This window comes from Penicillium expansum (assembly GCF_000769745.1).
Source record: "Penicillium expansum strain MD-8 chromosome Unknown contig224, whole genome shotgun sequence".
Lineage (NCBI taxonomy): Eukaryota > Fungi > Ascomycota > Eurotiomycetes > Eurotiales > Aspergillaceae > Penicillium > Penicillium expansum.
The window spans coordinates 83,770-103,828 of NW_015971275.1; the positions used below are offsets into that span (position 1 = coordinate 83,770).

At 47.2% G+C, this 20,059-nt stretch overlaps 6 protein-coding genes across 6 annotated transcripts; 4 read left to right on the plus strand and 2 right to left on the minus strand.

Annotated features, from left to right (window-relative positions):
- Positions 1-2,248: 2,248 nt before the first annotated feature.
- On the plus strand, positions 2,249-4,214 carry PEX2_066700 (uncharacterized protein; the record flags this gene model as incomplete). The annotated part of the gene is made up of 4 exons (XM_016743941.1): positions 2,249-2,327; positions 2,387-2,523; positions 2,600-3,374; positions 3,436-4,214. 4 exons carry the CDS (start codon positions 2,249-2,251, stop codon positions 4,212-4,214), a joined length of 1,770 nt encoding a protein of 589 aa, XP_016599654.1.
- Positions 4,215-4,291: 77 nt separating this feature from the next.
- On the minus strand, positions 4,292-5,362 carry PEX2_066710 (ribokinase; the record flags this gene model as incomplete). Its single annotated transcript, XM_016743942.1, has 1 exon — positions 4,292-5,362. The coding sequence occupies one exon, from the start codon at positions 5,360-5,362 to the stop codon at positions 4,292-4,294; it is 1,071 nt and encodes a 356-aa protein (XP_016599655.1).
- A 2,498-nt stretch (positions 5,363-7,860) lies between these two features.
- PEX2_066720 (uncharacterized protein) lies at positions 7,861-10,879 on the plus strand (the record flags this gene model as incomplete). Its single annotated transcript, XM_016743943.1, has 6 exons — positions 7,861-8,766; positions 8,887-8,926; positions 9,017-9,031; positions 9,088-9,192; positions 9,300-9,529; positions 9,581-10,879. The coding sequence occupies 6 exons, from the start codon at positions 7,861-7,863 to the stop codon at positions 10,877-10,879; spliced, it is 2,595 nt and encodes an 864-aa protein (XP_016599656.1).
- A 1,646-nt stretch (positions 10,880-12,525) lies between these two features.
- Positions 12,526-15,102, minus strand: PEX2_066730 (putative poly(ADP)-ribose polymerase PARP; the record flags this gene model as incomplete). The annotated part of the gene is made up of 5 exons (XM_016743944.1): positions 12,526-13,178; positions 13,230-14,069; positions 14,126-14,575; positions 14,839-14,952; positions 15,036-15,102. 5 exons carry the CDS (start codon positions 15,100-15,102, stop codon positions 12,526-12,528), a joined length of 2,124 nt encoding a protein of 707 aa, XP_016599657.1.
- A 757-nt stretch (positions 15,103-15,859) lies between these two features.
- PEX2_066740 (Carboxylesterase, type B) lies at positions 15,860-17,653 on the plus strand (the record flags this gene model as incomplete). The annotated part of the gene is made up of 1 exon (XM_016743945.1): positions 15,860-17,653. The coding sequence occupies one exon, from the start codon at positions 15,860-15,862 to the stop codon at positions 17,651-17,653; it is 1,794 nt and encodes a 597-aa protein (XP_016599658.1).
- Positions 17,654-18,594: 941 nt separating this feature from the next.
- On the plus strand, positions 18,595-19,935 carry PEX2_066750 (fungal specific transcription factor domain-containing protein; the record flags this gene model as incomplete). The annotated part of the gene is made up of 2 exons (XM_016743946.1): positions 18,595-18,612; positions 18,766-19,935. 2 exons carry the CDS (start codon positions 18,595-18,597, stop codon positions 19,933-19,935), a joined length of 1,188 nt encoding a protein of 395 aa, XP_016599659.1.
- Between the last annotated feature and the right edge of the window lie 124 nt (positions 19,936-20,059).

Below are 20,059 nucleotides of genomic sequence, written 5' to 3' on the forward strand. Positions count from 1 at the left end.
CCTACTCCATTCCATTCTTACTATCCTTCCTCTTCCCCCACTTGTCCTCTTCTCTTCTCTTTGCTTGGCCCACAATGATCATCTCAATGGAATGACGGAAACGCACAATAAACTCAATAAACGGGTGCCCTGGAACTTGCTGCGTCACAAATCCGTGGAGAACCTCTATTGGTTTGTCTTGGTTGGGAGGGAAGAGCGTGAACCCTATATCTCCCTGTGTGGGTGATTAGCCCAAATTCTTACCTTGACAATTACCAGCGTGTTCCCGTGTGCAAGACGCCATCTCAAAGCTCGAGTGGAATCTATCCGTCCTCAAATCCTTTTCTCATCACCACTTTCAAATAACTCGAGTGTGACTTGCGGATTCCAAACATACCGCACATCTCGAAATACAGAGATAATCGTGGAGGTTTCTAGCGCGTGACATGAACTTTTACAACGTATTGGAGGCTGGGGCACCTTTCAGATCACTAGGCTGCGAAAGGCACAGTTGCCAGCAAGCCAATAGAGCAACAAAGGCGACAATTCAACCAACCCTGAATCCATCACGAATATGCCATCTGCCGTGGATGACAGACCCCCACGACTTATTGGAGCCTGTAACGTCCTTTGCTTCGATACTACCAATCAGGAAATGGGTGCTTCGCACATGATTTCAACAAGCTACTAAGGAGAATTTCCACTTTTAAAAATACCCATGACCAATTTTCTTGTCATCCACAACAAGAACCTTCCACCATACCACACGCGCCTCATTCTTCTTTTCCTATCTTTCAAAATGATTTTTCTTTGGTGACCGACGTAGGGAATTCGGTCGTAAGCTTGCTTTGCAGCATGCAGATCGTAGACCTCGTGTCCACTCTCTGTCCATTTTCCTGTTGTTGGCATGGTGGAAAATCCACACTACGCTACCAGCGAACTTTTTATGTCCCGGGATTGGCCTACACGTGCCAACCGTGCACTATAGGAGAAAGAAATATCTACACATCCCTAGCGGCAACGATATCGAGCTTCGCTTTTGAACCTACTACTCATTGCCGAATGCCTGCCAAGTTTACAGCCCAAGCCCGTTCTAGCCTACTCCACTATATCTGAGGGAACACTTTCCCTTCTTCCCACGCTGATTTCTTTTTCGGGGCTGTGGAGTAGCGCAGAAGCGCAGCAGTGCGGTACAGACCCTGCTGCGAGGTCTCAAGTACGAGCCAAACCCAAGTAATGTACCTGTGACTTGACTGCGGCCAATGGCCAAGTCAGGTCTTGTATGCGCTCAAAATACATGCATCGTTGGACTCTAAAGCTTAGAGTGAAATCGCTGTTTTCTTCTCGTCAGACAACCTCGTTGAGGTCATCAAACCTACATCGGCCTATTATTTCGTGGTCACGAAATCGGGGATGAAGATCCAATCGAGGCGGAGTTCGGGCTGTGAAACGTCCTGTTTGCACCGGAATGAATATATGAAAGAAGGCACATGGGAGCTCCATGAGAAACTCGAAGCCAAGGTCGATTATCGTCCACCCATGAAAACTCAAAATAATCCAACGGAGAACACCGAGTACACACCGTGATGTTGAATTTTAATATTCCATTCATTACAAATCTCGGAAGGAGCTTCAATACAGGAAAGACTTTCCGGCTCGTCATGGAATGGTCTGAATTCTGAACCAGACAGCAATCAGACGAGATTTCCGGATGTTGGAAATGTGCTCGGATGTACAGGAAGGCAGCAAATGGCAGCTTCAAGACACCCGCTTCTTAGTGCGTCAAGGCGTGACCTTGGGTGCATGTACGGTTTCATCAGCGCCTACGACGAAACAATTTTCCTCAAAGCAGTGCTGGTGTGGGAGGGGAACATCTGGAATAGTCAGACCTCACCAACTACCAAATTTGGGACATGCAATAGGGCAAAGCGATCTCGAAAACAATGGATCCCCTCACCATGAGGATGAACGGGGAGTTCAATATGCAATGTTTTGTCTGGGTCACAGATTCTCAGTTTTTATTTTAGGTAGTAATAGAGATATCTTATTTATTTCCCCCGCCTTCTAACTAAGAACTTCTCAGATCTATACGATATCTGATATAAAAACTTTCAATGACCAACCCGTCGCAATGGCCAACCGTAGGATCTTCGGCTCGCCCCACCCAAATTCTCGGCCACCTCCGGTAGTCGAGCACATATCGGGAATGCGGAGCCTCCAATTCTTCTTTCTGCAACATCTGGGGTAATGCAGAATACCACGTCTCGACATGCCCCGAAACCCCACACCGGCAGCTAAGCAGCGTGTTCGGACCGGTTGCCTGACGTGTCGGAAAAGAAGGAGAAAATGTACGCGTCACGTGGTTTTCTCTTTTTTTGCGATCAGAACTGACAGTTTAATGTTGTAGGTGATGAGCAGAAACCGACCTGTGCCAACTGTGAGGCGAAAGGCTTCGCTTGTAAATATAGCTCTGATTTGGCGTTTGTGTCGCAGCGCGAGGGGGTTGTTTCCGGTGCGTCGAGACGGGCGTATAGCAGTATCACAGTGAGTATTCCGTGATGGATTTGAGTTTCAAGCCCAGTTGACGATGTTAGATGGATGCGATGCTAATTTTTATTAGTTTGTCGATGGGTCGCCCCTTGCAGCTGCAACAAAGGAAAAGTCAAAGGCCCCACAGAAGCCTACAGATGATTCCCAGAGCGATGGTTTTTCTTTAGACGAATTACACTCTTCAGCTGGTGGCCCAGATGGCCCAGACAACCTTGAGGAAGCCCGCCATCCGTTTAGATTCCAAGCCACGTTGTTATCGGCGGCGCCTAATGTCGACTTTTCTGAACCTCCAATCCCGTTTGTCGGAGAACGAGGAGAACGAAGTGCGCCGGGTACTCGATATATGAACAGTGCTCCATACTTCGGGTACCGATCCAGCACCAGTAATCAAGCAGTAGAATCACGAGGAGCCCTTACAAGTGGTAGCCGTGAGACTGACCTGCTTCGACATTTCCGGTACCACGTCGGGCCTTGGATCGATACCGGAGACCCTGAGCTCCCATTCGGACTCCAAGTTCTTCTGCTCTCGCGAACAAATAGAGCTCTGCAAGCTGCAGTACTTGGATTGTCTGCCGGTCAACGACTTCTCGTGGCATCTCCAAATAGCATGGACCTGGAAAGCAGCCAGCAGTTCCGAAAGGAAGCGGAAGACAGTCTTGCGCTTGAGTATGATTTGACTAGATATGCTGGTCATACCCTCTTGATGCTTCAGGATGCTCTGCCTGCTGGACCGCAGCAGTGGAGAAGTCTTCTGATTGACAAAATAGAGCATATAAGTGACTTTGCGTCCCGAGCAGTGGGAGAAGAGCTTGGGGACGCTTTGTTGTGGCTTTACTTCCGACTTGGTAAGGCAACCTATAATGAGTCATACAAATCAGACGATAGACTAACAAGTGCCCCTTGCAGACCTCGCCGGCTCAATATCCTCTTCAAAGCCACCGCTTATGCCCTTTCGATCATTATTACGGCGGGATGGCACATTACTACATCACCCACAGTCCACGCGGCCTCAGACCGTCAATTCCGAATACAAGCACATATTGTGTCTTCTGGGACACTGCTTAGCTCTAATACACGGCGATCGGCAAATACCCACCCCCCATACAGTTGCATCACCAGAGCTGGCAGCATTCCCATCTTTACGACAATCACACTCCCTATCACAATGGACATTCCTCTGGTCAGACTGTCAGAAATGGTACAACGAGCGGCCAGTAAATGTTCAGCAGATCGTGGACATCCGCGGCGGCGAAGCCGACCAAATTGACCCTGACCATGACTCCTCATTCCCAATCCTCATCTACACGACCCCAATGGCGCTGGTCGCCAACGCTGTCTACCACATGATCTCCCTCTTATTGTTGACCCATAAGCCGCGACTTTTGAAGTCACTGCCTGGGCCAAGGTCTGTCACCTCGCATATCTGGCATGCGCAGTCGATCGCTGGCATCGCAGCAAGCAATGACTCCCCCGAGCAATGGGATCCGATATTGGTTGCGAGTCTTCTCACTATTGCCAAGGAGATGACGCACGAATCCCAGCAAGCAGTTTTACTTAAACGATTTTCCAGGATTACAGCCACAACGGGCATCAACCTGGACCGAGAGACCGAGGCGCTTCAAGCGGGATGGAACCTGGCGCGATATGAGGAATTCGACGATGAACCTGATGCTATGATTTCATAATTATACCCAAAACGCTGTTTCAAATACCCTTTTTTTTATCAATGGTACCCATATTTACATTCCTTCATTTGATTCCTTTATTCCATATCGTACGCAAAGGGGATACTCTGCATAGCACCCCGTCTCTGCACACACAGAGCAGCAGCAGCATTCGCCTTCGAAACCGCCCCCTCAACCTCATCATCGAACGCCGCCAGGCTTCGTCCGGTGGCCAAGAAACGCGCTACTGCACTCGCGAAATATCCAACAAATGTATCCCCGGCCGCAGTAGTATCAACAACCTTGGCAACCTTAACACCGGCAACAATACCAGCGCGACCCGTCTTCGTCGAGTAGTATACCCCCTTCGCGCCCAGCGTGATAAGAACAATCTCCACACCCGCACGCTCATGGAACTGCGGCGCCAACTCCTCGGGCCGTAAATCATCACTCTCAACAACATCTCCAATAGGAAGACCCTCAATCGACCGCGCCATCTGCACAACCTCGGTCTCATTCATAATCAGCACAGCGGTGCCACGTAGAGCGGAAAGCGGAATCCCCTCTGGGAAGACAGGCGCGGGATTGAACACCACTTTCGCGCGGTCCTCGGCGGAAACGTCATTGAAATACTCCAGCAAGCCTAGCGTCGTGGTGCGCGGGATCTCGCCCTGCAACACAATGATATCGGGACTCGATGGGTAACTCTTTAGCGCAGCGAGGATATTTCCAACATCGCTAAGAAGTCCAGCATGGTTCGCGCCTGGAACAACGAGAATCCTGTTCTCGCCGCCGATAGCTTCTTCCACGATAATGCTCGCCGACCCCGTCTGCGCGACGGTCGATTGCTCAATGGATGTTGTGTCGACGCCGGATTTCTCGAGTGCCGGTTGGAGGAGGGTCGTGTAGTATGGGTCTTCGGCGCCGACCGCACCGATCATGTTCACGGAGACATCTTGGGTTGTTTGCGATGTGAAGGATGAGCGACCGCAGGCGACAGCTTGGTTCCCGCCTTTGCCGCCTGCTGAGACGGTAAGGGAGGTTGCTGTGAGGGTTTCGCCGGGTCCAGGGCAGCGCGGGGTTGCTGTTACGAAGTCGATGTTTAGAGAGCCGATTATGGTGATTTGGGGTTTTTTCGGGGATGGTGGGGTTGAGGTTGGGGAGGTCATTTTGTTGGGTTGTGGTGCGTTTGGTGTTTGGTATTCGGAATTTTCAGGAGCTTTGAGGTGCGCTTTGTGGGTAAAATTGAATTGGAGGACGTAGGGGCCTTAATTATTTCAATATACGTCGCGCCGCGTGACCTTTCCTATCTTTTGCTCGGTCGGGATCGCGACTTTCGGCATGTCATAGCCCCATCTCCCCACGTCCCGAGGCCTACTTGGGTTGCCTGATGTGGGAGTTGTAGGCTATGGTCATCCCAAATAGGCTAGGTCAGCCAAGGTTCCTATGGCTTCGCTTAATGTGGATTAGCGCAGGAACGGCACTGGGTAGGGTTCTCCTCTTTCTTATTTTATGCTACTCCGTACTTCTTGTATGGATCCAGAGTACCTAGACGAGGTATGACTATTCTTAATGTTGATTAATTATCTAGCAGACGCTTCCCCCTCTATCTACACGTCAGACCTCTCATATATCCTCAAACTCCTAGGAGGCACGTCAAGAATCAAATAGCTCCCGGGAATTAAAATATTTACTTGTAGAACATGTATACCATTTATCATATTCAGAGCCTTCGGTCCCTCAAAGCGAATCAGAGCCTACCACGCACTTCGAAATGTTCATAGGCAACTCGCAATTTTGCCGAATATGCTACTTGTAGCGATAGCCAACCGTTAAGCCAATGAATGACGGTAATTTACAACAACAAATTCAATTGATTTGAGCAGCAATGATCTAGAATGAGACATCCCCTCTCATAGCCCACTGATAGCTTTATATTTGCTACATCCGAGCTCATTCTCTCACGCATCGACTGTTTCAAGGCGTTCCATATCAGCGGGTACGTAGCTACATATGTTTAGATACTGCGGCGATGGCATATAAAGCTGGCGAGGTACCGCTGTGGAGTTTTTTTTAGCACTAACACTGATCCGAATCATTCTCTGCATTTGCTCACTAACTAAATGTCTACTCCAATACTGCCCTAAGTACGGCAGGTTTCAGACGCCATCGCGCCAACCGACCAGGCAGAAAATTAGTAATAAATTAAATTAATAATACATACCTATAGCCTAGGGTAGAAAGGTGTTAATACCTTCTAAAATAGGTACCAAATATAATACTATTCATACCTCTATAAATTCTAGAATTCCCTTATTTCTTGTTATATCCTTTAAATTAAAGAATTAGAAGTAGCTCTACATCTCTAAGATTAGCTTGGAAAATACTAGTTTAAAGTCAGCTAGAGGTTTAACTAAACTTAGTATATACTTTCAAATTTCCTAAGCTTGGAGGCGCCTTTAAATAGTATAATTAACGGTTTAAATACTATAGATAGTTTATAGAAAGGTATATATAGTATAGTCTCTTATATAAAGTATGATTTTTTTAGCACCTTTATGTACATCTAAAAAGACCATCAAAAAGACCATCAAAAAGACCATCAAAAAGACCATCATAAGGCCGCAAACACAGCCGACTATCTATACCATACATTACTGTACACAAGATTTCTGTCAAATTATATAGGTTGGCGCGATGGCGTCTAAAACCTGCCGTACCTGAGGCCCATTTTTTGTCAGAGAATCCGTCTGCGCCAGATAGAATCTGCAGCTGTAGTCCGATAAAGTCGGCCAACAGTGGTATGAATCCGCCTTCCGTACCCAGACGCATGCATGAGATGACTCTAGAACTGGCTCTCCGTCGGTTATTATACAATAAGGCCAGTGTCAGATATTCTCAGCCTGCAGGAGACGCCTCACGGGATTAGACAGGATTAGACAACACTGATGAGACTGAAACGGAGGCAGTGGGTTGCACATGTGTCGGGGACCTTAGAGGATGCCCCTACTCAGCTTTAGCGAGCTATACTACAATATTCAGCAAGGTTAATCCCCGGATTGGTCAGACGTTAACCGCCAAGGTTATTAACAGTTCGCAGCTTTGACTGACTGAGCCTTTGGTTCGGAAAATCAGCCATATAGACAAAATCTGATCAAAATTAATTTTATTGTCAGGTCTTTAATGACAATTCATCTTCGGATTTTGAGATAAGAAGGATGTGGATGCCCTAATTTCGGTTCACGCCATCTCTGGTCTTATCCACATCATCCTTCTATTACCATCTCTTGGTCTCTTACCCTTCCCCATCGGTCCGTCTTACCAGTTGGGTCCAATATACGCACTGGTTCCAGGGCTGTCAAAATCGATGATAATTGTAATGTTTCCACCGCAGGCGCTTCCACCCGTGACGCAATATGATTGGCGCAATCTGCATTGACAACATATTGAATATGCAGGTGTGCCTAGTGAGGCGCTAGCAATCCACCACCCATCGGTCATTGGTTTCAAGGCAAAGATGCCCATTTCAACTCCGCCTCTTGCTCAGCCTCATGGCCATGTTCATGCCTCAGAAAATAGTTTGGACATTTGTGCTTACATCTTTTTCCATTCCTTTTCAATTTCCTGGCGAGCCTTTTCCTAGCCAAATTACAAACAAACTATCGAAATGGCAGATCCCCTTACCGTGGTAGGGGCTGTCGCATCGACGATTCAACTGATTGAGTTCACGGCCAAAGTTTTCGACCGTCTCAATAACTACATCCGCCATATCGATGAAGTACCCGAAACCCTCCGCCAGATCAAGCTCCATCTACCCCTTTTTATAGAAACACTGCAGAGAGTTCAAACCTTTATCGACTTTGGTTACTTCAATCCAAGGACTTCATCTGTTCTGAAGGACTTTGTCGAAGAAAGTTTTTCACAAATGGTCTTGCTTGATGATCTTCTTCTTAAAATCATACCCGATAAAGGTGACTCAGTGATAAAGAAAGGTCGAAAAGCAATCTTCAGCTTGAAAGAGGAGAGCAGTCTGAAGAAGATATTCGAAAACATTTCAGGATATATTGAGAAGTTGCTGCTTTTTCAAAGCTCGGTTACTTCTGGTCACGCAATGATACACACTCAATCATTGTTGAAAATGCATCAAAGTCATACAGCTTATGGCTCATTGGTCCCTGGTTCTCCAATACCAACGGATGCCCGAGCGATGGGTTATACGAGCGAACCCGTTATGAAGTTGGACGGTGATGCTCGGTTAAAATCCATCTCAAACTACTCTAAGCGGGGCAAAGACCGACGAATATCATACTTTTTATCTCTGTCACGATTCGGTCTCCTTTGGGCTCTCCAGGTGGACCTCAACATTTCATGGGGCAACAAAGCAGTTTCCATTCTTCCCGGTCTTCATTTCCAGCAACTAGTCAAAAACACTTCCCCGGGTTTAGAGATTTTCATGAGGTGCATGATGCAGAAAATGGATACCGAATCAGCATCCCAAGCCCTGATTGGATTGTTTCGCAGGGGTGTTGTATCTCCCCATGACGTTTTCCCGGACGGAGCAACTTGGCTGGAAGTGAGTCCCATCCCATCAACACCAAGCAATTATTGACGAGAGCACAGACAATCTTAAAAATACAACCATCACAATGTGTCTATTTATTTGATGTGGAAAGGGCAATTCTAATGCTTAGAGTCCTTTGCCAATGCGGGGCACGAATGGGGACACAGATACCGTAAGTTCGATATGACGATTATGTAGATCAGTGAGGAGTTTAATCGAGCTAATTTGCTCATACACCTAGGCTGCTGCTAATTGCTGCTAGCTGGAACAGTTGGGGGTATCATCTTCGCATTCTCAGAGAGCTCATAGCTATGGGCTATGACTGCTCGACAGACTCTTCATTGAACAGTTCAGCGTACACGGAACTCAGTCTTGGAAATGCCGATGTGGACCCTTTTCTACTCCAGTTCCTTGCAGAATGTTCAAAAAATGCTTATGGTAAGGTATTTTCCTCAGCCAAGCGCGAATTCCGAGCTCACAGATTTGGTCATCAGGTGTTTGTGGTCAGACAACTCTTATGGATACTATTTTATGTGGGTCTTTAGATGAGATTGAAAGACTTGTCCAAGACCCTCGATCCCTTCGAGGAACGAATCTTCTGAGACAAAACCCCGTGCATGTAGCCGTCTTGCGCCCCAATGCGCTCGCAATAATAGTTCGAGTTTTTGGAGATCTTGATATGCCAGACCTGGCTGGTAAAACTCCACTGGAATATGCTGCGGCATATGGGTCTACAGAATCAATATTGATTCTCCTGAAATCTGGCGCACGCCCAGTACGTGGTCAGCAAATTCCATTTTTGCGAACGGCATGCCACATGGGGCAGTGGGAACTGTTATCGGAGGCTGTTGCCTTCTTTCGCAACAAAAAAACTTTCTCAGAGAGCTTTGTCCAACATCAGCTCAAAGATCTAATGCTTGAGACCATGCACACGGGGGACTGGAACTCTAATATTATCCACATCTTCCTCGGGTTAGGTGTGGATCCTCGTATTGTTTCACGAGATGGGGATACACTACTGTATTTTGCTGATAGCGCAGCAAACGTAGATGCGTTGTTTCCAACAGCTTCTGAGTATATCAATGACACAAATAACGATGGCTGGACAGCTCTGATGACATCAATTGGGAATCGCCCACTCGAGGTATCTAAAGCGATTGTCCATAGGGGGTGTAACATCAACCACCAGGATACTATGGGACTTTCAGCCTTGCATATAGCATCCGAGTTGATAACACGATCGGTGAAAAGTGTGCCTAATAAGCCAGATTACGAGTCTATTCGGTCGATATCCACGATTTTTGCCGTTATCGCAATGCTGATAGCCGAGGATGCTGATCCTTTCTCTCGTGATAAATGCCGCTGCGCGTGTTCAGATGGAGGCTGCTCGCCAATCACCCTGATGTTGGACCGAATACCTTCCATACATAAGTCACATTATCTTGAACCATCGGGTTATCTTTGGGTTCTCGAATGGCTCTTGACTTTAAGCGATCTCCGTGGGGAAGCAATTGCACGGAAGGCTTTACTTGATTTGATCCGATTCAAGGAGTTCCAAAAAGCGGAACTCACACATGTTTGCATTTCCGATCATGAGCCTAACTTCGGAGACTACTTCGATGGTGATGAAATCGACGAGATTATGGATGAAGAGAAGGAATTAATATGGCAACTAGAGGAGACAATGGAAAAATGGAAGCAAAAGATTGATTACCTTCCGATCGAAGAAGCGTGGCTCGACATGCTGAATGAGTTCTGTCCTGTCAATTACAAGCCTCCCATGGTTGGACCTTGGTGGTCATCATTTGTGGGAACAAATTATGACAAATCAGAGCAAGCTGCCTTGCCCAGTTTCATAATCAGCGCACCAAATCCGACTGGTTCATCATTCTATGTCGATAAGATCTCCGACGTGTATAGGAGTCATGAATTTTTTCCCGTTGATCCTTCAATTGCCGCCTCACCCCGGGCATACATCGCGTGGGTCGAGTCTATATACAGATATGGAGCATCGGACGACTACCCCATTGAAATCAACTATGAATGGTACGAGAAGAGGAAATATTGGGCCAACCGACAGTTTGAAGTTCTAAGAGACTGTGGAATTTTTGAAATTCCCCAGTAGCCGGTCCTGCGAAACCAAATCCCGGGTTGACACACTATTTACTGTCGGCGATCCAAGTGCGAAGCCCGCATGCGTGCAGAACCTTCTTTCCGGCTCGATAGTGGTAATTACCCTGCCTCCCCCCCTAGTCAACTGGTCAGAATTTATGCTTGTCTCCCCCTCTATTTCTTTGTCAATAAGATGAGAGATCATTTCTATACATTTTATTCTTATTTTCGTTGTCCTTGTTTTCATTGTTCTACTGGAAGTGCAGCATCATGAATCATACATTTTTGAAGCAGGTGTCATAGGCACTTCCGATGCTAGCTTATCTTCGAATTTATCTTCAGCCTCTGTTTTAAACCCGCTACTTGGGTCAAAGACTCTAGGTGCCGTAGAGGAATTAGTATCAGAGGCGTTATCCGAAAGAAATCTTGCAAGTGGTCTAGGCTATCATCGCTCGTATCGTCGGGTAGGATAGAATAATAAGATATTACAGTAAGAGGATAGAGCTACGATCGAGAGATGGAGGAGAGACGAAGGTAAGTCAGACAACAAGGAGACGGTAGAAACTGATTCTTCGAGGCGGCCATGTCTGGCCTCCCATTCACCGTCTCTTTCTTATTTGTATTTATATAACCTAGGAAGATTCAAACGGATCCTTGGGATACAACTTCAACGTATATAGCCGTTAGATACAGTAAGCCCCGCTTGCAACGAGTCAATTAAAATACAGGTTTATATTCGTTATATCTAGGTTTTCGCTACATTTAGGTCGCGAGTATAAAATATATATTTCCTGTTTATGTACAAATTCATACTCCAAAAACGCTCCTAATATCACCCTGTTTCCTCTCCCATAACTTTCTCTTCTCTACAAACCTTTTATGTCGATTCAGCGCGCTGGTTAACTACTTTCGTAGAGCTATATTGTAGGATGTTATGATCGATTGGTGAGGTATTTTGATTGGTTCAAAGGTCACATGACTAACCAATAACGCATGTTAATTGATTAAAAATGGTTAAAACCCAGGTGATAAAACCTCGATATAACTAGTTTTGTATGGGAGGAATAGTGAATTAACGAAGGAATTAATTGATACACCAGTTTTGGTTCGTTAAAATCAGGTATTCGTGGAAAATAGCCTAATACGAAACCATACGATCCCTTCTAAATCACACTTATATCCCCCTTATTTAGGTGAATATATCCTTCCGCTTAATAAATTATTGGTAACTTTTGGTCACCTCGTTATTAAGAAAATGCAAAATTAAGAAGATCCAACCAAAAAATCGGATTAGAAAAAGACTTAGACAATTGATTTCCAGTCAATCGCGTTGAACCACTCCGCCAAACTGCCCTTGTTGATATCTTTGTCAACTGGGTTAGTATTATAAGCGAGTGATTGTCCAGGTGACAAATCGGTGATGAAGTAGCACTTCTTGGGTACCGAGGCATGGATGTCTAGCCAAATTGCCTTTTGTGAATATTACAATTGTCATTCACAATTAGGTTAATTTGATAATTCAAGCAAACACTACTTTCAACAATACATGACGGTGGTTTTAAAAAAGCAAATAGTTAAGCTAACATATATTCAACTAGCTCCCGCTCAATAACTCCCCGACCGGTAACCCAATACTCCGATAATGCAAAAGCAAACCCCTTAGTTCATCTTGACCTGGAACAGATACCGCTGTCGGATCTGCGCAACATCATACACAATGTACTCATTGTAGTACAGACCACTTTGAGGAATCTGGTCCATGCCAATATTCACATTAGGCATTGTCACACCCTGCAAAGCCGGGCTCAAACATCCAGCATCCTTCCACCCACCAGGAATGTATGATCCCTTGCCGAGCGTCGCAATCTTGCCCTCATTGTGCGCTACCGCGCCAGCGTTGTAGTCGCTATGTTCAAGCTCCAGCATGGGCGCACCGAGTTCCGCATCGCAGAGAAGAAGCAATCCCATCCCCCGACTGTTGTGGTGACAACAGTAGTTTGCGGATTTGCTCGATGTATCGGCTAGATACACACCCTTGCCGAACATGTATCCATTGACGGGTGCTTCGGGCGGTGCGATGCGAAGACCTTGGCTGAGAATACCACCAAAGTTTGTACTGCGGGATCCGTGCCAGAGGAGGCGGCGGTCGCTGTTTGGGATGTTCGCGAAGGGGGAGGCGTTGAAACGGTTGTTTTCACCTTGCCGCTCAATGCGGAAGATGTTGACTACCTTGTAGCTCATGTCGTGTGTCTCGCCGCGGGAGTTCTGGAGGTAGTTCTCGAGTTCGATGAACTCGCTTGATTTGTGATCCACTAGGAGGGGTTAGTTTGGTAGATATTGCGGGTTTGGGAATCGGTACTCACGTTCGGTCATCTCCTGCATACCTAGACTCTGGAACTGGCGATCTAGGGGATGAGTGTCATCGTCTTCCTTGGACGATACCATGATTTCATTCGCAACGTCCATATCAGTCAGTGCCTCAAGCAAATCGATTTCCTTCTTGATCTGTGCGTTTGTGTTCAAGGTTGGGGGCCGATGGCGGCCAAAGACGTGGGGAATCAAGGTGAAATATCGATTGCTCAACGTCTCTATGGCATCGGCATATGGTTCGCCATGTTTTGCTTGTGCCAAGCTAGGTGTAATCATAAGCTCGGATATCTCTTTCAGGACCAAAAACCCGCTTTTCAAAGTCCTGTCGCTCAGCTTCCCCAGGGGCAGTTTGTGGGCATCGTAGGACATTGCGGCCAATGTGTCGAGAACGTTTTGTTTGTTGAAGATGAAAGACATGAGGTTTTGAAGCCCTTTAGATAAAGCGCTATTGGCCATTGGCGTGTCGTCTTCTTCCTTAATAGTTTTCTCTTTTTTCACGGGCTGGTCCTCTTCATCGTCCTCTTCATAGTTGCGCTCAAGAAAAGTGTACTTTCCGTGCTTAGGAGTATTGAGCCGATTCGCCCATCTGAGGCCGGACTTGTCTTTGAATTTCTTCTCATAATGCTGCAGCGCGTCTGCCAAATCACCGGTCCCGAGACAGGCTGACTGCCCATGCTCCCCAACTCGACCCCAGCGCGTCCAGGCAAAGTACTTTGAGTTTGCACCGACTAACAACTGGACACGATAGAATTTGTTGGCATTGTTGGCTGCCACAGTCTGGCTCAGGGTGGCATCATATATGAGGCCTTTACTGTCAATGTAGACTTTGGGGTCTATGTTGAAGCGGGTTAGTTTGTCTCCCACATGAGTTCTCGTATTGTAGACGTACCCTTGAGTTTACCCAGTTGCTCAAAGCCCTCGTCAATTGGGATATTAATCGCCTTGGTTGTTGTCTTTTGGGTGTCCTTTTTCTTTTTGTTGGAACCATTCTTAACAGGATCTTCATCCGCGCCTCGTTTCTTGGTTGCAGGTTTCTTATCCTCGGAGGATTTAGCTTTGCCATTTGCACCATTCTTCTTGGTGTCCACTGTCGTTTTGTCGGCGTCATTTTCAACAGAAACCGCAGCCACACCTCGCTTCCTTAAGGTACGCTTGTTATCTGTAGGAACAGATGCGCTAGCGTATGCAGTCTTCTGTGTATCGTCGTCTGCCTGGTCAGCCTGATCAGCCTGCCCGAAGGAATACTTCGACTCTGGCAACGGCTTCTGGGCCTGGTCTGATTCAAGCAGCCACGAAAGTGGGACAATGTGACAATTGGCGACCTGAGAAGCTTGTTTGTCTAGTCGATTGATCAGTAAAAGGCTCCCAAAGTTGTACAGTGAAACCTCGGAAATTTGAAATAACCCCACTCCTTGCCATCAGACACCATCTAGACCTATCAATTTTCAAAATGTTGAGGGGCCAAAACATCTCAAATATGGTCATTTTCATTCCCAACGCCGTCTTCCACCGTTGCGAGCGTTGAGGTGATGAATAATGACCATTGAGACAGTGCACAAGGGTTTCAAAGTTCCGAGATTTCTTGGCTTTTGGTACACTCACATTTGGTAGTCTGCTTCTCCACATCCTTCTCAGTGGTCACCAGATGAGTACAATCGTCCGTGACCGAGGTACTGAATGTCGCTCCATTCTTTTCAATCAGCGCTTTTAGGTCCGCTATGAGTGATAAAATTGTAAGCATCCGAATTGTGGTGAAGATGAGCTAAATAAAGCCCGCCTTGCGAATAAGGGGCTCATACCTTGTTTGAGATTGGGAAAGGTCCCGCCCACGGCGATGACGAGTGTTTTGAAACTTTGAATCGCCATAATTTTGCTTGATTGCAATAAAAGGACTGGGTATCAAGAGTAGAAAATAGGATCGGAGAATGAAGAGGTTGATGGGGGGTGAGTCAAGTACGAGATTGAGGTGTACAAGGTAAGAGGAAGAGCAACAGCAACCCAAGTGGGAGCAAACAAAAAGGGAAATAGCGTAAGATGTGATGGAAAAGTAGAAGAAGCAATGAACAGGAAGAAGCAGTCGCCTTTAAATAAAAACGAGAGGAGAGAGGTTGTTACCCAGTCAAGCGTTGTGGCCTGAGGGATCTGGCAGAAATGAGGCTGCTGCCTGGGTTAGCGCCAGGCAACACAAGGCAGCACACCCTTTTTTGTGGAGATGAAGGCGAGTTGGTTGATCTATCCAAGCTTGATCCTGGCCAGTTGCAACTATAGGGGTAATTGTAACATATATGTGACATATAGAATATAATTACTGTAGTTATATAATTTCAATACTCTAACTCGAAATACCCCCAATCTTATTGACTTAATTGGTCACTATAAAGGCTAAAAAAACGTTACTCAACGGTTAATATATGCTCTACGCGGCTAAAGTTGACATATAACCTCCAAATAATGTAGACTAATTTCCATTCTGGTTCAGGAGTCTACCACCGTGGCGCTAATTTCTCACATCCGGCCAACCCGTGGACGTTGGCATGAGGGGGATTTCTGCAACTGCTTTCGACACTACACTAGTTACACTTTTCACCTAGGCTATAGGGAATAACTGAATACTGCATCAACCATGACAACTACTCAAACCTTCACCCTTAACCATCAACAGCTTGGCAGTCTCACTGGCCGCCTAATCGATCACCAACATGCTGACGGACAGCCTGTGACTGAGCATGTCGTGCATTTCCGTTCGGTTCCCTATGCCACCATCCCAGCTCGTTTCAGCCAGAGCGTGCTGCTGGATCACATCCCAGATCACTTTGATAATCGTCCTCATGGCGACTTTACAAAGTATGGTGCTGCCTGTCCACAGGTACCACAGCCTACAGGCAGAGGTAGTGCGACAGGAGGACTTGTGCCTGGCGAGGAACCAGTCACATATGATGAGCAGACCTGTCTCAACTTGACCATCTCTGCACCTGTTAAGAATCTCCTCGACGAGACTGACCCATCACTGCCCAAAAGGCCCCTTCCAGTCCTGGTATACGTGCATGGCGGTGGCTTCATCGAAGGCAAAGGCCATGTCAGTGCCCTCCATGACACGACGAAGATGACCGAGCTAGCAGCACACGAGTCCATGGATGTGGTGATCGTCTCGATAGGATACCGGTTAAGCTGGCAGGGTTTTACTGCTTGCTACGACCTACTCGAGGAGGCCAGGGAGAATGGCGAGCCTGCATTTAACTATGGGCTGCGAGATCAACGCACCAGCTTCCTCTGGATCAAAAAGCATATCGCAGGGTTTGGCGGTGACCTAGACAAAATCACTGCCTTTGGCGAATCGGCTGGAGCAGCCTCACTCTTCATGCACGCCTGTTCGGACGTGCCTTTATTCAACCGAGTCATCATCCAGAGTGGCTCACCCAGCGTCGTAGGTATCTGGACCCTTGATGAGTGTGATGCATACTATCACCGTTTATTATCTTATCTGGGCATCGCAGGAGAGACGCGTGCAGAGCGTCTCAAAGCCCTCCGAGAGGTTCCAGTGTCGCGCTTGGTTGACTTTATTCGGGACAATAATATCAGCACTATGAAGCCCTACCTCGGCCCAGAGAGTGAATTCTTCTCTCAGCAACCCTTCTGGATGAATCAAGGCGAGATCCTTGCTAACTGTCCATGGATCGATGAGATCATGATCGGAGACGACTCGTGTGAGGGATTTGGACTCCTACTGGGGCTGAGCGAGATCTCTGCTAGCCCGTATATTGCTCAAGTTCGCACGATCCTGGGTGACGAGTCTGCTGCTCGTGTGCTCGACGCATACGAAATATACGAGGGGATGGACGAAGGCCTCTTCTGGCAGAATGCGATAATTCTAATGGGAGACTTGATCCTATCTGAGCCGACACACTCAACTGCCGTCTCGGTGGCTCGGAGTGGTCGAAAGCGTTTGTATCGCTGGCAGTTTGGCCTACCAAACCCTTTCCATGGGTCACCTTTCTCCTATACGACAGGACATCATTTTGTCGAACTCATGTACCAGTTTATGACACTCGCGGGGCGTCTCCCCACGCACCGAAACCATTTCCTGCGGCGTCAAGGGGAGGAGATGGCGCGTAGTTGGATTCGGTTTGCTAATGGACTTCCGCCGATGCCCGGTGCGAAGCCATATGATCTGGAAGATGGGAGTATCATGATCTGTGATATACTTCACGGGTGGACAGTGCGCACAAGAGCGGAGGATGAAGCGATCAGCCAGAATGATCCGTGGGGTCCCCGGCGGTACCGCCAGTGGGAAGTTCTGAGTGAGGAATTCAAAAGAGCCGGTAGAACAGAGGATTGGGATAGATCAGAGAATGAAAAGATTGAGGCAGCAAGAAATGGGTTGCTAGTATTTGATATACAGCAGATGCGTGGAGACTAGCTTTAGTTTCATGTGACAACGAGAATGGTCGGCCCTCCTGCGGGCTCTGTCATCCAAATCTCAATGAGCGGATATGCACTCTGTAGTTCCGTATGATAAAATGCGGCTGAAAGCGGAGATCGGATATCTTGTAAGAACTGAAACAGGATCTGGTTTCCACATCAAGGCAAAAGAGAACGTCAGCGACACCATATCTGACGAACCAGGTTCATATTAACTCCGGGATCGCAACTCGCAGATATAAACAGTAAAAATAGACGACCACCAGAAGGGATATTGTCGAAGATTTCTGGTATTCGCGCTAAGGAATTAGAGCAAATTATATATGAAAGAAAGTGATATGAGATATAGGTAAAATGAAGGGTCTCTATGTCATGGCAGTCAACGGAAATCAAGTTTCATGGCGACCTACATATCCAGGCCAAGCTAAAGTACGCAGCTCTAATTGATATTCTGGGCTATTTGCAACTCTCGCGACGGCACAAGGCGTAATACAGGTCATCATACGGGACTAAATTATGTGCTTCGGTAACACAATTCCCCTGAAATATGGGTCTAACTTCCTTTGCAAGTCTATTCTAGACCAATTGTATGACCTATCTCTTCTACGGCTATGGGGCTGATCATAGAAGTTCCATATGGCTGAGGCTAGAAGAAAATGGCGCTCGCATTGGGAAATGAGTGCCAAGCGGTACTCAAGACCAAAGTAATTAAGCCAGCCTTTAATACAGACCGAGAAATCTCTTAGTATAGCACATTACCATATTGATACTTTGTTCAGGGTCATATTGGTGGTTGGTCATCGTGCTATCCATTCGGACTTTCCGCTTTGGGACACGGTCGCCGCTCCGGTGGCGTACTTCCTGTTCCCGCCCCCGAAAGGGCAGAGCCCCGCAACGACCTGCTAGCAATATGAACTGGACATTTGAGAATCATTCATAATGGAGCTGACTTTCCTAGTTAGTCGCGATGGAACAAATGCCAAGAGGGGACATGCACGGCGCGCGTGTAACTCTTGTCGCCACAAAAAGGTATTGCATTATGATAGCCCTACAAGGACCGGAGTCGTGTGCTGACTTTGCCAGAAACGCTGTTATCACAATATTTCCCAGGAGGAATTAGCTGATGGAGCTTCTTCGCTCAACGTGTCGGGTCTCACAAGTAGCCAGAGCCAGAGTCCTGCGTCTCAGATTTCAAGGCGGGATGCAGCAGTCCGAGATAGATCTGCATCTCCGAGAGGTGAGCGACCAAGTGCCTCCTCGCTCCAGAATCTGGTGGAACAAGGGGCCGAATTGTTTATCGCCCCCGATGTAGGTCCAGCTGCAGAGGACGATGAGGAGTCTCGTCGTTTTGCGTGTGATTCACACCCTGTCGCCACTCTCATGGAACAGAACGAGTCAAGGTTGAAAGAGGGCCGATCTCAGAAAGGAGATGTAGGTGCATGGTTGGACGCCGAGGAGGACTCCATTGATCAGGATGAAACCCCTGGCTCCTCTTCACAAACAGCACTAGTGACCCATATTCATCCCGACTGGCTGCCCCCAAAAGACTGCCAGGAGGCTTTGGTAGACATATATTTTCGTCGCATACACCCATTATTGCCTCTTTTTGATGAAGAAAAAGTTCGAGCTCAGCACAGAGCGGGTAGTCTTCCTCCACGGCTTGTGCAAGTGATATGTCTTGTTGCAGCGAAGGACCGTGGTGCTGTGCCTTTCCTATGTCTTGGCCCCAATTCAAACCCCATTCCACTGGAGAAATTCAGCAACATCCTCTACGCTGATGCCATGCAAAACATCTCGAGAAGGGCAGAGAAAAAAGTACTTGCAATACAGATCTTGGCACTTCTGTCACTGCACGAATGGGGCTCTACTGGATCCGAAGATTGTTCTTTGAATCTAGCTCAAGCTATTCACCATGCCCAGACCATGGGGTTGCATTTGCTGAGACCAGACCAAAACTCTAGTACATCGTCCAAGGGTCTTTTCTGGTGCCTGTGGAGTCTAGACCGATGGAACGCTGCTATGAATGGGAGGCCTCTAATGATACACGACGGAGACATGAGCCAGGGGGTGGACGAGGTTATTTCAACGTTCCAATCTTCGTTTATTGTCTGGCTTCGAATTGCGGATAAGCTCGGAGAAGTGATTCGCTTCTACCGACCGATCATGAAAGGCGTTGATCAGAGTGAGCTCGATCTTCCCTCGTTTGAAGATATTGTGGAGCGCTGTGAGGCATGGGACATGTCTCCAGACCTGCTTGGTACGAAATTTTCCGTCATATAGTTGCAACATTGTCTAACCCATAGACCGACAGAGTCCCTTGAGCTTGTTTATCATTCAGTGACTATTTTGTCAACACATTCAAGCGGGTTGCAAGGCCGATCACGGCCACGGGCGCTACAAATCC